The 16,596-nt window shown below is 38.5% G+C and overlaps 1 protein-coding gene across 19 annotated transcripts in view; it reads right to left on the reverse strand.

The window, feature by feature from the left end:
- The window catches only part of sytl2a (synaptotagmin-like 2a), a 28,439-nt gene extending 14,822 nt beyond the window's left edge, over positions 1-13,617 (reverse strand). For 4 of the 19 annotated variants that reach the window (XM_064351151.1, XM_064351155.1, XM_064351152.1 and 1 more), the window contains exons 1-4: positions 13,046-13,298; positions 5,338-5,717; positions 2,751-2,902; positions 371-494 (exon numbers count right to left, since the gene is read on the reverse strand). In XM_064351151.1, the coding sequence (XP_064207221.1) occupies positions 371-494; positions 2,751-2,902; positions 5,338-5,438 (377 nt within the window). In that variant the 5' untranslated portion in view covers positions 5,439-5,717; positions 13,046-13,298. Of the gene's footprint in view, positions 1-370; positions 495-2,750; positions 2,903-5,337; positions 5,718-8,704; positions 9,041-13,045; positions 13,307-13,492 lie in introns of those variants that run through there. The other 15 variants (XM_064351145.1, XM_064351146.1, XM_064351141.1 and 12 more) reach the window with 11 other exon arrangements.
- Positions 13,618-16,596: the final 2,979 nt, after the last annotated feature.

Below are 16,596 nucleotides of genomic sequence, written 5' to 3' on the forward strand. Positions count from 1 at the left end.
GACGTCGCAGTTGATATCATATCTGATATGATGAATACATGGTTTAATTTTAGTAAGGCCATCCTGGAATCGACATTAAATGAAGGCCCTACCTCAAAATTACCATTGTGTCATGAAAATTCATTTCTAGACAACAAAAGAGGGACACGAGGAAATCAAACTACGAAAGACAATTTACTGCTCAATAATATCTTACAGTCACAAAGATTATTTAATGTATTTTATTCTTTTCATCTATTTCTCCCTTCTGTTTTGTCTAGACAGTGGCTCTGACTAAATAAGTTGCAAAATTGATATGTGCAAAGCAGAAAGAAAGAATGCTGCTAACTGTCTGTCAAAGGGTGTGAATCAAAAGATGTCAAACTGTCACCTCTTTTCTGTTGCCTGTGTTGACGGCTCCTCTATTAGTCCAGAGAGTTCCGCAGGAACAAATATATCCTGAATTTCACTGTTAACGAAACTGGGCCTCTCTGCCCATATCTGGGTGATCTCCACTGCAGAGAAAGCATGCAGGACACAGACAGGCCAGTTACAGCTATAGTGACAGAACAGGGTTAAGTTAAAGCTACTGGGTTCAAAACATTAATATCTACATTTAAAAAAAACCCACAGAGTACAAGACATATTAAGAAATCACAAGAAAAAAATCTAGCAATTACAGAATAAAAAGACACAACAAAAGGCAGTTCTAGCTATATGATCAGAACCATATGAGACACTGAGTAGCAGTGACAGCACAGATCAACAGGGCACAGGGTTACCATTGGAATATAGGAAGAGTCAGAGCAATGTGAAAAAGCTGTAACCCTTCACAAATAAATGGCTAAAATTATTCTAGAATTTTCTTCCCCTTTTGTTCTTGTTGGGCCTCCCTAAAGCAAATACAATTTTAAAATTTACTGGAAGCACATTGAGTGCACATGAAAACACATACACTACAGAAAGACAAATAAAATATAGCTAATTTTAGTTTATTAAATTAAATTTTATGTTTCATTCTCCTAATCTTGTTCTATTTTTTTATTTTGTCAATCCCTCCATAAAGCACAGCAACAAATTTCAGACTCAGATGTTTCCGGAGAAAAACACAAATGAATGAAAATGAAAATGAATGTGTTCTGAAATAAAATACCAGCCTTTCAACTTCAAATACCTGAAAATATGTGAAGAAAATATTTAGTTTTGAAGCACACAACCAAGCACAGACAAAGTAGGTTTTAAAAGAATGAATTACACATATGTATTACATTTCATATACAGTGAGCTCTATAATTTTTGGGACAAAGACATCTTTTTACTGATTTGGCTCTATTGTCCATAATTTGTTATTTGATGATTTGATTTTATTATAGGGTATTTCTACACATTTCTGTTTCACCATGTAGAAATTACAGCAATTTTATGCATGGCCTATTTCAGGGCTCCATAATGTTTGGAAGAAATCGCTTTCTGATTAGGCTGTTCAATTGCTCCTTTGTGCAGGTATAAGACAGTTTTCAGTATCTAGTCTTGATTCAAGGCTTTTGATTGCCTTTGGAGTCAGAGTTATTAGTTGTGCTAATGGAAGTCAAGGAAGCCATTATGAGGCTGAGAAATAAAAAAAACAGTCAAAGACATGTAACCTGACGCTTAGTTTTGGAAAAAGTTCTTGTAGACAGGTGGGACCAAGCTTCACATGTATCAGAGTGAGAGCAAGAGCAAAGTGTGGGGGCCAAAAGGAACTGCCCAAGATCCAAAGCACCCCCCTCATCAGTGAAAAATGGTGGTGGGGGTGTTATGGTTTGGGTGTGTATAGCTGCCACAGATGCTGGCTCACTTGTCTTCATTAATGATCAGCAGCAGAATGAATTACAAAGTACACAGAAGCATCTTATCAGCTCAAGTTTAACCAAATGTCTCCAAATTGGATGGAGCGCATCATCCAACAACAAGAAAATGATCCCAAACATACCGCTAAAGCAACGTAGGAATTTTTCATTGCTAAAAACTGGAAAGTTCTTGACTGGCCAAGTCATTCACCCAATGTGAATCCAATAGAACATTCACTTCATATGCTGAAGAGAAAACCTAAGACAACTAGCCCCCAAAACAAGCAGGAGCTGAAGTTGTCTGCAGTACAGGCCTGGCAGAGCATCTCCAGAGAACGTTATCAACTCCTGGTGATGTCTGTGGGTTACAGACTTCAAGTAATCATTACATGCAAAGTATGTGAGCAGAGGTGGACAATCCAGGTTCAGAAAGTAAAAGTTCATCCCAGGATTTTGTTCCAGTCACCTGGATTTGCTAATGAGCACCATTCTTCAGCCAGGAGCCAGAGCTAAATCAGCTGGCTGAGTTCAGGGGTGGATGAAATACATGGCAGGACTTTTACTTTCTGACCCCTGAAATGTCCACCTCTGTATGTGAGTACTAAAAAGTACTAAATACCTAATGTGACTACTTTCATTTACACAACATTAATACATTCCAAACATTATGGCGCCCTGAAATGGGGGAGCGGAGGGGGCTATGTAGAAAAAGTGCTGTACTTCTCACATGGTGAAATCAAAGTGTATAAAAATACAGTTTAATAAAAGCTGAGAATCTGCACTTTAACCACATGTAAATTGTTTGATCCACAAATCGAAAATTGTGGATCACAGAGCCAAATCAAGAAACAAAATATGTCTTTGTCCAATGGAGTTCATTGTCCTAGTTGCCCCTTAAACTGGTGGCTGTAATGGCACAAGTATTCAACCTGGCAGACTCACATATGGTCATTGGTTTCCTCTGTTTCATAGCTGCGCGAATGATGTCCGACCCATGGATGCGGTCCCTGTGTCTCTGTGACTTAGTCTGGTAAAACCACTCCCCTGTCAGATATTTGAGCTTGCCTGTGTCCTGCGCAGCTTTCCGCAGCCGTCTGAGTACGCAGAGGATGAGACAAGACGTTAATGCAAATGAGAACAACCCTCTGTAACGCCAATCCCTATACAGGTACAGGCATGTCAGACCACGGTTTTTTATTTACTTTCATTAACATATAAAGGAAGGGCACATCCAGTTCTGGATGGCAGGAGGCATGCTGGTTTCAGAGTTGCATTTCAGTTCGCAAGTGACAGGCTCCTGGAAGACACCAAGGTCAAGTGACACCTCCCGTCCAAACAACCACCTTGTCTAAAACAAGAGTTTGAGGCAGAAATGATTGACTGCAGCAATTTGTGCGACCTTGTCTGAGACTACCCTGCTTTCAGATATTTTGCTAATATTACGTGTTTGTGTCACACATCATGCTAATTCCTTTGAGGGAGAGGGACCTTTCTCTCTCAAAAACATGAACAGAAAGAGTTATGTGACAAATCCAATATTTTCAACAAAGCTATTCTGCATAAATTACTTCTATTCCTTAAGGTGAAAACTAAAGCTCCACATGACGTTTGAGAGGGAAAAGAACCCAACAATGATTACAACATTGAATCTAATCCTGCCAATGATGACGGCATGTCAACTTCAAGATGTCAGCTTTAATCTCCCTTTAAAACCGGTCCAAAATAAGGCTAATCAAGCAAATTTATTCTTAGTAGATTCACTTAGCTTACAATCATGATTATCATAGATTTCTGGCTGAAGCTCAGGGAGCTAAGTGAAATTATGAATTAACATGCACCTATAACATCTGACATATTACCTTCTTTAGCAGGTATCATAAAATAAAATGTATATTGCTTATAACAGTGTGTACCACAATTCCTGTAATTCCCTGTGGGACTAAAGGCTAATTTCAACAGCTGATTAACTAAACAAAGTAGAAATTCCACAATGCAGGAGAAGGCCAATGTGGAACCACAAACATCAGAAAGATGTATATCAGAAGAATTTGTCACTGTTGATAATGGGCAAGAAAAAAATGAGAAACTTTTGAGCTAAAGGAATGCTAAAATATGCTTGCAACTCATCTTCATCACCGATTCAGTTTTTCTTTTTTTTACATTTTCAGCTTGTTATTCCTCAGGTCCTGTCTTCTATGAACCAATGCTGGTCATGTGAAAAGGGGGTTAGAATCTTACTGGTCACTTGCTAAGCACCAGGATTAATCCCCTGTTTTACATTTTAAAGAAACCAGTCAGCTTGCATTCCTCTGTTCTCTTCCCATCACACCCTATCAACATATAAACATACCTACATTACACCTTCACCCGCTGCGGCTTCAATTGAAGTGATTAATGAATTGCATTAAATCTCAGTTTTTTCACAGCCATCTGCCTTGGCAGCGACACATCCAGTACTGGATGTGCAGACACAGCTGTGCTGAAAGCATGAATGCCATATAAGGTGATCTGCTGCGGTTATTATTAATGAGTTTGTTTAGGATTGAGCTCATGCCAATTAATCAATAAATCAGCTGTAGTCAAATTACATTACAAGTGAAAACTTGCAGGTGCTTAACTTTGTACCCAACCTGTCACTAGTCATTTAAACCTAGCCCTTTCAAGACAGGAGAGAATATTAAGGAATGCCTTCACTATCCAGGATCTCTGCAGACTGGGCTTGTAACCAAAAGGTCATGGGGTCAGTTCCTGGGTAAGACACTGCTGTTGTACCCTTGAGCAAGGTACTTAACCTGCATTGCTTCAGTATATATCCAGCTGTATAAATGGATGCAATGTAAATGCTATGTAAAAAGTTGTGTAAGTCGCTCTGGATGAAGGCGTCTGCTACATGCTTGTAATGTAATGTAACAAGATCTCATGTTAAGGTATTACTGTGCCAATGTCTTCTTAAATGCAACTGTAAAAAAATACACATAATTACATAAGCATTCTGTTTCCTTACAGCATTAGCAATCACGTGACATTCAATTGTATGTTTAAAAAAATAGTCAAAACAAATAAAGTTTCAGATTTATTTGAATAATTGGCAAAAGCAAAGACTTCTAAATCTGAATACTTTTCATGAAGAACATTGTCTAAAACATTGCAGAACTGAATTCATCATGCATTATACAATAACCAAATTGTCCGTTTTCTAAATTGGTGGGATTGTCCACAAATTGCCAAACCGCTTTTGAATCAAAGGTACATTGTAATAAGGTATGAATGATAATATATAAGATGTCCCTCACCCTGTACTTAACACACATTCATTTGAAACCAACCAGAATCTGGCATTTCGGTAAACACGCCACAAAACGACTGCACATCCGATGCTCATTTCCAGTATGGACAAATCGTAGCAAGCCAGATTTTTAAACTTTAAAAATGGATAGTTAAAACTGTTGTTTTTGTATGAAACAACAGTTCATACAAAAACACCACAAGAGCAGGAGGGGCTGACAAGATGGGTGGCGGCCTAACTCACCTGATCCGCTCTTCATCAGCCTTCTTCAACTCGGCGTCCCTCTTCAGCACCGACACAATCATTTCCTGCTCCTCCTCCGTGAGGTGGCTGAGGTCAATCATGATGGCCTCCCTCCAGCCCCCTCCCTGCCTTGCACCACTTGGCAGGGGTCTTCAGCGGTTTCAGGGGGTGGGACTGGGCCCTGTGGAGCCTGTAGTGGGACTGGTTGCGCTCTCTCTACCTCTAATGTGCCTGTGATTCAAACCCTCTCTCCTCCTGGCCGTACGGGCTGCATCTCACAGTCCCTGTGATGTCACCGTGCTTGGATGGTCAGATGGCGGTGCATGTCATGACCTCGCCGGTTGTGCACCCAGTCAGGAGACAGCAGACACGTTCAGGGCCTGAGACATGCAGGACACATGCTGGAAATGCAGCTGGGACACAACTGTGCTACACCAAATCATCTTATTTTGGCTACAGTTCATGACTGCTCTGCGTAGTGCAAAAAGAATGCAATTTCACAGCCATAAATCCACGTTTGGTAACCGTTCAGATGAATTAATTTTGATTTTGGGTGACTTCCCAAAATCTATATTTCTAAATCTGGTGGACTAAAAAATACCTTATAATCATATATAATCATATGGAGACATGTGACACAGCGCAATCAGCTGACTGTCAGAAGATGTTGAGTTGAGACGCTTTAAAATCATTTAATTGGGACCAGTATAAAAGTCTCTTTTTATTCAAGAATCAAATTATGCTTTATTCATATTAGGCGCCAACCAGACATTGGAACCAATTACAGAAATTGCTCAAACCAGAAATTTGAAAGCAATAAAAAAACTAAAAAATATGCTAAAACAAACTACGTTGTTGCATTGTTACAACCACAAACTATATACAGTACATGTTTATAAAGTTTCTAATTGGCTTTTTATGGCATATTATTAATTTTCAACACAATATGATATTATTGTATGTAGAGCAGAAGCCAGTATTCTCTGTCCCAAAATGAACAGCTTCTTTTTACACCACAGACTGTGGCTAAGCTTGCACAGAGCAGAGTCAGAGGAAGACCTTTCATATGTGGCTTAAGCTGGCAGTCATGGGTGCCTGACTGACCAGCAGGGGTCGCTAGATAGCAATGAAGTGTCGGCCACTAACCAAATGAATCCTCCCATACCCCGGAAAAATGCACCAATTGTGCATTGCCCTACAGTGCTACCAGCCACAGCTGGCACTGGCACATTGGATTGATCCAAGGCCATGAGGCTCATCCATGCACCACAATGTGGTGCCTTAAACAAATAAGCCATTCAGCGGCTTGGTTACCCATTTAGTGCCATTTTGGAGTTTACATGCATCTTTAGACATAAGCTTAGCAAGAGAGTTAGCCCAAAAATTGTCACAGAATTTTCCTCATAGACTATAGTCATAACTACAATTTATCCACTATGAGTAAAGCATTCAAAAAGGAATCTCTTACAATACTCAGAATTTCATAATTAACACCGAAACATAAACACTCATAATTACAAATGTGAGCCATGATGGCATGATAAATGTCAACTACAATCAACCACAGCAATATAGACTACGGTGTTCAGGCCTTCATCACTGAAGTCAAACTGAGATATATGTTCTCTGAACACATACTTTCCTTGTGAGTTGGCATTTGGTATCCTAACATCAGGCAAATGGTTTTAATAGGAATTGTAACATCTGAGGTTTTCGCTCAGACAAATCGGTACAGATGAGTAGGATTGTATTTTAGTTCAAAGTATGTCTTAAAATGCACCACCTCCATGTTATCATACTCGAATGATCTCAAACCTCTGTAGCACCTCTGTAGTATAAAACACCTTAAAAATCACATTAAAGCTCTCAGTTGAGGCTACGGAAATTCCTCTTAATCCTGTCAAAAACTGGAAAAATATGACTTAGCATTTCTCAAAAGAAATTAATATAACATGTAATTGGTATCAATGAACCCTACAGTAAACAGACTGTCAGAGATGTCCAGAAGAATTTATGCTCATGTTTTAAATGCACACCACAGAAAGTCCTGGGGTCTAATATTCAAGTTTAACAGCTACTTCCCTCACCTCGTCACGCTGAATTAGCATATCTATGCATCAACATAGAAGTCCACAGAACAAGCAGGATGAGCAGCATTTAAAATTCTGGGAACATTATTTTAGCAAAAGAATTATATTGATGAGAACTGTATCACATTTAGCTGTTCTATTTTTTCAGAACATTGGACCATACCAATACTGCCTATTCTCAAAACTTCCCAATCAAAATATCTATGTGAGACCTTGGGTCATATTGTATTTGCAATAAAATCAACCTTTCAGACCTAACACATGCAGATTATGTGGGCACAATTTACACAAGGGTTAAGTGTTTTGGACAATGAAACATTTAATGTTATATGACTACAGCCAGGTCCAACTTAATACAGTATGTGTAATAGTGGATTATCATTCCACTCAAAAACAGCAAGACAGAGTAGAAGGCATTCCTTCAAAAGAATGCCGGCATTATTTTCATTAGAAAAAAAAAACAAAAAACCCCAAAAAACAAGAAGCTGCACGAGTTGCATGAGATCATTGTTTTAACAGTTCATTCCCATGATTGTTTTCCTGCTGGATATGCCAACTACCATTTGACTACCTTCATCCAGAAATCAAAGGCTCTCTGACACACAGGTCTTAGAAAAACATACATTTATTTCAAGGTTTAACCACAAGCCAATAGCTACTGACCACTAGTGTGCAAAAAAGGAATGATGAAGAATTTAATTAAAAGTAATCTTTCCTAAATTCAAACAAGTGGTGGCCAGTGAGCTCAAATTAGGGGAAGAGCATGCATTTATCTTAATATCATAACTATCTTTGCATGACTAGCAAGTTCAAATTAGGACTACCCATTAGTGGCTGATTCCTCTTAGCAATACTGCATCAAATGTGAACCTCTATCTTTGTGCATTTCATGTGAAACATTTTTTTTAATATAATGAAAAAGCAGTACTATATCATTAAAAACCAAACCCCACTCTTTTTGTAGTAACCAAACATAGTGCAGCATTGTTCAGAATCTGACTGCCATACTTACATACTACTGTTATTTTCCAGATGGAATAAAAAAATTGCACATTTTTAAAAACAATTTGAAAACAATACTCTCACACTTTATTATATGACTGAATTAAATATCTAGGAAACACTATGACAGTAGAAAATATAAAATAATTTCTATGCAAACACACTGTCCACAAAAAGCAAGTAAAATATCGCTAATTATAAGTCAACAAGAATCATTTCATCAGGCAAGTTCTCAATCACTCAGTCATTTTTAGTCACATGCACTCACACATTACCTCCCCAGATCAGGAAATCCACATATATTTCCACAAATCTGCTCATTAAACTCTCTTGGCTGTATGGAACAACTTACTTGCAGTCCATCTGAACAAACCTATGGTGCCAACACAGCAGTCATCCTTAAGTAATAACGCTCTCGTCAGATCACTTGAGTCAGCAACCTGAGGTTCATGAAAAATGTCAAACGTTGCTTCCTCGTAGATTCACCAACATTATTCCAAGAAAAACAAACCCACTAAACTGCACGTACCAGAACTTCCACTAGAAGGGCTGTGACGTTTCACTGCTTTAGCTTAATGCTCAACAGGGATCTGATGGGGACATTTTACTCTGCCGTATCCTCTCATTAGCCCAGAGTGAAATGGCATTGCTTTCCTCATTCTCCAAAACAGAATCTTAAATATACTTTATTGCGCGTAGTTAAGTCCACTACAGCCATCAAAGAAAGGCTATTCGGCCATACTCCTCAGTACAGTCCAATGCATGGCTTGTAAGGAGGGAAACTGTGTGCCTGTGCTTGCAGCAGAAAAACTGCAAGTTTTAATATAAATTAAAAATTATATTAAAACATGCATTTTCTGCAAAAGATGCCTTTCATATCATATCAGATTCCGCAAACTTTCAAACAAACACATTGCATGCTGGATACAGCAAAGCACAATCATTATAGCAGCATTTTAATTAGTTACCTCTGAAACTATGGCATCAAAAGGATTTTGAGCATAGATACAGTTTCTTTTGATCTGCCTCTAAACAGACTATGTGATGCATCAGTACTTTGAACTGCGGTCTTAACACAGCATTCCCAAATTGAGATGGCTTTTCTGAAGGAAAAGGTCAGCACGAAAGAAAATCATCACAGCTAATTGCCTCTTCCAGAGGACTGTTGTAGCCCATACAGACATTGGAGGCTTGTGGAAACAAGAACTTGGTATGTTAGGTTTGAGATAACATGACAGGAGATTTTGTTGTAAACAACAGCACCAAAGGGATTAAGTACTTGCATCATGTATATCCACAAAGAACTACACTTTAAGTCATATTTTCAACAACAAAAAAAAGGAAAAAAGCAAATTATCATCAATGTACTTTAAAGTATTTTAGCTATGCTAAAAAATTGTTTTAAGTACTTTAGCCAAGCAGCCCAAGACACAGTATTGTCCCGCATTCACTCCCCCTCTGATTGGCCGTGCAATCGGATCCAATAAACAGAAGTTTGGTCAAGTTACCACTAGATGGTAAAAATGGTACTAGAGAAATGAACTATGCTTGTTTACGTGTCTTTGGTGTGTTTTTTTGGCTCCATGTTATATTGTGCCGGTCCAATCTTGCCAGTCTTCCAGTCTTACATTCAATTTAAATCTCATACCCATAAGGTTAGCTGAAGGTATGGCAACTGTTCTTAAATGTGAAGCACAACAAAAGTCTTGCCAGGAATTAAGTTGAATGCTTAGTGTGTCTGAACTCAGTTTGTCGCAACTATCTAGCAATAATGTTTTTGGTTTTTTGGTTTGGTTTGAATTAAATCGAGTGAAATCTTATCTACCTTAAGTTTTTTTTTAAACCCAGGGTAGCATAATACATTTAGCCTGTTGTGCAGGTAAAATTTCTTGCACTAAAGTTGAAAGAAATATGGCAAAGAAGAAGGAGTTAGCCTTAGATGTGTGGGGCAAGTAAACATTGTGGCAAAAAGGTTATTCCCAGTGAGAAATAGCAAATAAGCTTAAAATTCCAGGTGCAGTGTTCAATGCACACTCTGAAGGTTTCAGCTGATGGTCAGTAATGTTAATGGGAGAAGACCAAATCTAACGTAATTGTGCCCAACCTCACAAAACATCCCCTTCTACTATGTGGGATCAAAACAGGATGATACAAAATAAAACAAACAATAAATAAAGTGAGCAGGAAACAGTGGAAAGGGAGTATAATACAGAACTAGAACTCGAACTAGGATATTGTAGTTAGGCTATACTTCCATTTCTTTGGATACAACAGTTAGGCTATACTTCTATTTCTTTGCATCGAGCCAGTTGCTTAACCAGACAAGCCTGTCTACATTGTCGGACGACAGGGCAGCTCCCTTCTTAACAATATGCCCAGACAATGAAAAACTGCATTTGCGCTGTTTAACTCAGGAAAACATGGATTCCCACTGAAAACGCTGCTTTATTTTATTGTTAAGGAGTATATTAAATGAGTAAATACAGTGAAACCGCGAAACTAGTTAGGCTTCAGTAGTACTGAAATGTAAATATAGTATCAGTCAGGTGTTTCGTTATATCATTTGCAGCATTTATTTCTGAGCAAAATAAAGTCAGAGCTCAGAACTGATGCTCGAATTTCGAGCAAAGAGATTCAAATACCTTAATCTCTTTGCTCGAAATTCGAGCATCATTTCTGAGCTCCGACTTTTCCGACTTGTCAAATTTCTGCCCTGCGAGAGCTGCCCCAGTCAACTGTAAGTGCTGTTATTTTGAAGTGGAAACATCAAGGAGCAACAACAGCTCAGCCACAAAGCGTTAGGCCACACAAGCTCACAGAACCTGACTGCCGAGTGCTGAAGTGTGTAGCACATAAAAATTGTCTGTCCTCGCGTGCAACACTCACTACAGAGTTCCACACTACCTCTGGAAACAATGTCAGCACAAGAACTGTACATTGGGAGCTTCATGGAATGGGTTTCATGGCTGAGTGGCCACACAAAACCTAAGATCACTATGTGCAGTGTTAAGCGTCGGCTGGAGCACACCACCATTGGACTCTGGAGCAGTGGAAATGCATTCTCTGGTGTGATGAATCACACTTCTCTATCTGGCAGTCTGATGGACAAATCTGGGTTTGGCAAATGCCAGGAGATGCACAGTGCCTACTATAAAGTTAGGGGGAAGAATAATGGTCTGGGGCTGTTCTTCATGATTTGGGCTAGGCCCCTTAGTATATCATAATGCTACAGCATACAATGACATTCTAGAGAATCTGTGCTTCCAAATTTGTGGCAACAGTTAGGGGAAGGCCCTTTCCCTTTGCACAAAGCGAGGTTCATGAAGAAATGGTTTGCCGAGTTTGGTGTGGAAGAACTTCACTGGCCTACACAGAACCCTGACCTCTACCCCATCAAACATTTTTGGGATGAATTGGAATTGGAATGGAAGTGAATCCCCACAGCCATATTCCAAAATCTAGTGGAAAGCCTTCCCAGAAGAGTGGAGGCTGTTATAACAGCAGAGGTGGGACCAACTCCATATTAATGCCCATGGATTGGAATGATATGTTCAACAAGCTCATATGTATGTGATCTTTGGGTGTCCACGTAGTTTTGGCCATGTAGTGAACTTTGCATGTACTTAAGCAGGTGTTAACAGACTAAAGCAGGCGCTACCTTTTATTTTAAAACCTGAGACAAATGACGTGGTACGTTTGTAATCACTTGCCTCAGCTTGTAACTCGAAGTTCAATATTGGTTAAGTGTTAGGGTAAACAAGTATTTTGATATTTTATCAGTATATCAGCACATTTACTCTTAAAAAGACAAATAAAACGCTTCTGCGTTTCTACTTAACACTGTTCGCTTAGAAACAAACAGCAATGAGCAGTATTACGGAATATAAAACATATATCTTTAATTAAAAATAGAAATATATTTCAAATTTCACCTTTAAATCCAGTGAAAATGTTTTTCTATTAATATAGAAAGAATGTGGAACAGAAAACCGCAAGACAGGGGACTCTCTAGAGCTACAGTAATTGCTTGTGTTCGCAGTATACGACTGGGTGATGTATGACACGAATTCACACCAACCGAGAATGCATTGCCTATTACATATCACAATAATTCTCCACGAACCCGTGTTTATATCTTAAGCCAGAAAAGAACCCATTAGTCCAATAACGGTGAGGTTTCAGCGACATCAAAGAAAACACATTGATATATAAAAGTAGCCTACATGAAAGCACTAGGCGCTTAAGTTTCTTTCTGCAAAGTCCGCTTGCTGAAGTTTTTGAACCTATTTGGGAATCTTACAATTAATTCTCTTATCGCTTACTCTCTAACATTAGCATTCGAATTTAACATCTTAATATTGGAACGTGAAGCTAGTATATTATTTAACTTATTAATACAACGTCATTTCTGATAACGGCGATTTTTCGGCCGAAATCCAGTAGCTTCATGAACTTCTTCAGGTATACCATTTCCTGTTTTAGCATGTAGAATTGTTTTCATGTCAGTACACGTTCTAAACCTCGCACATACATTTCGGAAAGAAAATAAAGGAAAACGCATTATATGCACAGGGAATAACGGATTTAAATAAAAACCAGCCGTAAATTTACTCTACCTCCTGTTCTGGTTCTTCTCTTGATAACACCACAGAAGCATATCGAACCTAGACGAAAAGCCTGTGGGCAGCTGCTTGTGACTGACGGAAAAGAGGAATGACTACAGTTATAATGAACTTTTTCAGCCGTGGACTTGCGTTATACACCTCCACGCTGTTGGATTTAATCCAAGAAAAATGAATGTTTGGACACGCATAAGGATAAAATAGCCTATTGTTGTACCTATGCTTTTAGGTTTCATTTCAGCTTTGGAGGAATTCGGACTGCTGGACCCAGTGTCTAATTAAGGGGGACAATTAATTCACATGAAAATATTGGGGGTAACGCGCATCCCTGTCTCCTCCCAAAGCTGCTTGTACCATACAATAGCGCATAATAACATTAAAAAGTGACATTGCTAAATTAGTTTTGGGCGAGGTGCACCAACAAACAATATGTATACAGACACGCTGTTATTTATTCCTTGGTGTTGGTTTGACATTTGTGCGATTTGGTCTAGTAGCGTATCTCAAATTTTAGTGTAGGCTGACGTTTCAGAACCAAGAACGCTTTGCATACAGCTCATAGCCTTGTCATTTCCTGTTTTGGCTAACCCAGAATGATGTTATCAAATTAATGGCATTCTGTTGCACAATTTTCGACTGAAACCAGGCCTATCCAAATAAGTTAGTTTATTGAAAAAATAAAAATAAAAAACCGATCAAATTAATTAAAATCTTGAAAATAGAACTGCAGTTGCACTGTTTATATTCTTTCTAAAAGCCTTTAGATGTTATTTGATCTTGGCCGTTGGCAACAAGCCACTTCCTTTCATGAGTTTCCAGACTATATGATTTTAAAAATGGTTTCAATGGTTGTATGATGACAGTCACAGTTCATAGTAAACTTAGTCATAGTAAAAGTAAAAATGCAGTTTTAAAAAAAGTATAAATATAATTAAAATGTATCTAATGTGTAAAATGTTGCATAAATGTGGTGAATTCTTCAACACATAATCAAATCAGTCAGTGCTGTGATAGAGGCAAATGTGTACACACCTCAACTTGTAAACCTGCATTTGTCCTTAAGCAAATCACTCATGTCATTGCGACACTACCCCGGATAAATCTGTCAAGACCCAATCTGCCATAAACTAATACTGTATATTCAAATCCAGATGTAGATGGGCTTACAAATCTTACAATGTTAGAACAAGGCACATAGTACCGTATTTCCTTCAAAGTAAGTCATATTTTTCATTTAAATATTCCAAAAAAAAAAATTATATATATATATATATATATATATATACATACATACACACACACACACACACACGTGACAAATTAAAGGGAAAACCAACATAAAGTGTCTTCGTAAGATGTTTGGCCACCACGAGCTACCAGAGCCCAGAACACTTTTTAGATAACAAATACAGGCAGACTAGCAAGGACTGGGCAGAAGTGTGCACAGAACCAGATTGTCAGTGCATCATAGCAATGACTGAGCATGGTTGTTTTATATTTTAGAAGTGGAAATCCTGTACAGTACCCTTTGAGGGCTACTTAAACCCTGATAACAACATTTGTTTTGTTCCCTTTTTTTTCTTTATGCATGAAGAAAACTTGTCTGCCTCAATGAATGTTGAATCATGAAAAGAGATGGGCCGTGTTCGAATCAATGCATTTGCCTACTATTATTGAGTATACAAGTCATATACAAGTTCTATACAAATTTCTAATATTAGGCAAGTGCTCTGATTTAAACACAGTCAAGACATTCCATGAAACATGTTTACAACAGAAGACCGCAACATACAGAAAGTTGTCAAGCCAGTTCATCATCCCATCACAAATGAGAAAAACAACATCATCTCCATCCTGGGCCTTGTTTCACCTAGGTTGCATAAACAATGCAGGATAATTTGATGTGTGCTGTATCAAATTATGTCATTAATTAAATTTGGGTGATGCAACCCTTTGCACAATCACAAAGCACATATTTTTTCAAACTCTCATGATGTAAGCTTTGTCATTTTTATTTTGTTTTTGGGGTTGTAGATCACTGAACTGTGACAACACTAGAGATATCCACCTCTAAAGAGCAAGAACTCATCCTTGGCGGTTATGAAAAGCAGAAAGCCACCCTAACCAGCAAATATCAAAGATGAAATCAAACATCCCAAAACAAGAGGGGAGGCCTGGCAGAGAACAGCAGATTCATTAAATACGTAAGAAGACTTATTCATTTAAGAGTGGCTAATTTAATTCTGCTGAATTTTAAAGTGGTGGCAAGCCCCTAGTATGTGGACTCTTTTGCTTTTGGATAATGTCCCCCATACTGAAACATTAAATTATATTGTTTTTCATGACTTCCCAGGGCATGTGACAGCAGTTACAAAAGGGCCTGGCAGCAGATCAAAGTGAAATATCAAAAAATAGCCTATTGTAAACAGGTATCCTGTTTATTGCAATTCTATATTTTCAGCTTGGTAACGTACAAATAAGTGATTAACCTCCCAAAACTCATTTGTATGAGGTAGCCCAAGTGTATTTCAAAAAGATGTTTACAATCCTAAATATGTAACAATGCAAGTTCGTTAGTTATTTTTTAAAGGACTTGGACACCCAAAGCTCCCAGGAGATGGCCAGTTCAGCTGGTAGCTGGTGGTGCTACTGGAGGAAGGACATTTGAAAAAAGTATAAATAGCCTATAGATATTATGGTGGGTAGCACAGTTGCCTTAGAGCAAGAAGGTGCTTGGTTCGAATCCTGGCTCAGGCCTTCCTACCAGAAGATTGCATGTTCTACCTGTGTCCACGTTGGTTTCCTCCGGGTACACCGGTTTCCGCCTACAGTCAAACGCCTTGCCAGTTAACCACACACTACGTGCGAGTGTGTGAGTGAATGGTGTGTGTGTGTGTGTGTGTGTGTGTGTGTGTGCCCTGCAATGGACTGGTGACCTGTCCAGGGTGTATTCCTGCCTGCCACCCAACGAGGGATAGGCTCCAGCACCCAGGCACAGTTTGGATGACCACATTCTTTTCAAATGGTAAAATGAAAACACACAGGGAAACATGATATAATTTAGGAAATATTGGGTAGCTAGCATTGCTTTGGAATAGAGTTAATTTGTATGAGATAAAAAAAAAAATAGCCAATATTGTTTGTTGTAACTTGGCCTCATTTTGATATCAATACATTTAACGGTAGGTCTATATTTTTAAAGTTTCAATTAACAACTTATAGACAGTGCTTTGTAAGCATGAGTAACTTTGCATTTTTGCGCTGTAGAATACATATCTACTTAAGTTTGAATCAGTGGGAGCAGTGGAAGTGTTCTGCCGAAATCTGACTCCCTGCCAACAGGTTAACGGGACTATGTTGACAGTAGCCAGTTGTTTATTTAGCCACTGTTTCACATAAATAGACACCCTTTGATGCTTATTCATAATGTCCTCATTTTAATATTAGATTACTTTGTTTAGACTTTTTCGCAGCCAGGAGACAACCTTGAATGAATTTGTACGCAAACTCCTGCGTTTCCATGGGAGCAAAAGAACACAAATCAA

The sequence above is a fragment of the Anguilla rostrata genome, chromosome 9 (genome assembly GCF_018555375.3).
Source record: "Anguilla rostrata isolate EN2019 chromosome 9, ASM1855537v3, whole genome shotgun sequence".
NCBI classification, from domain to species: Eukaryota; Metazoa; Chordata; class Actinopteri; order Anguilliformes; family Anguillidae; genus Anguilla; species Anguilla rostrata.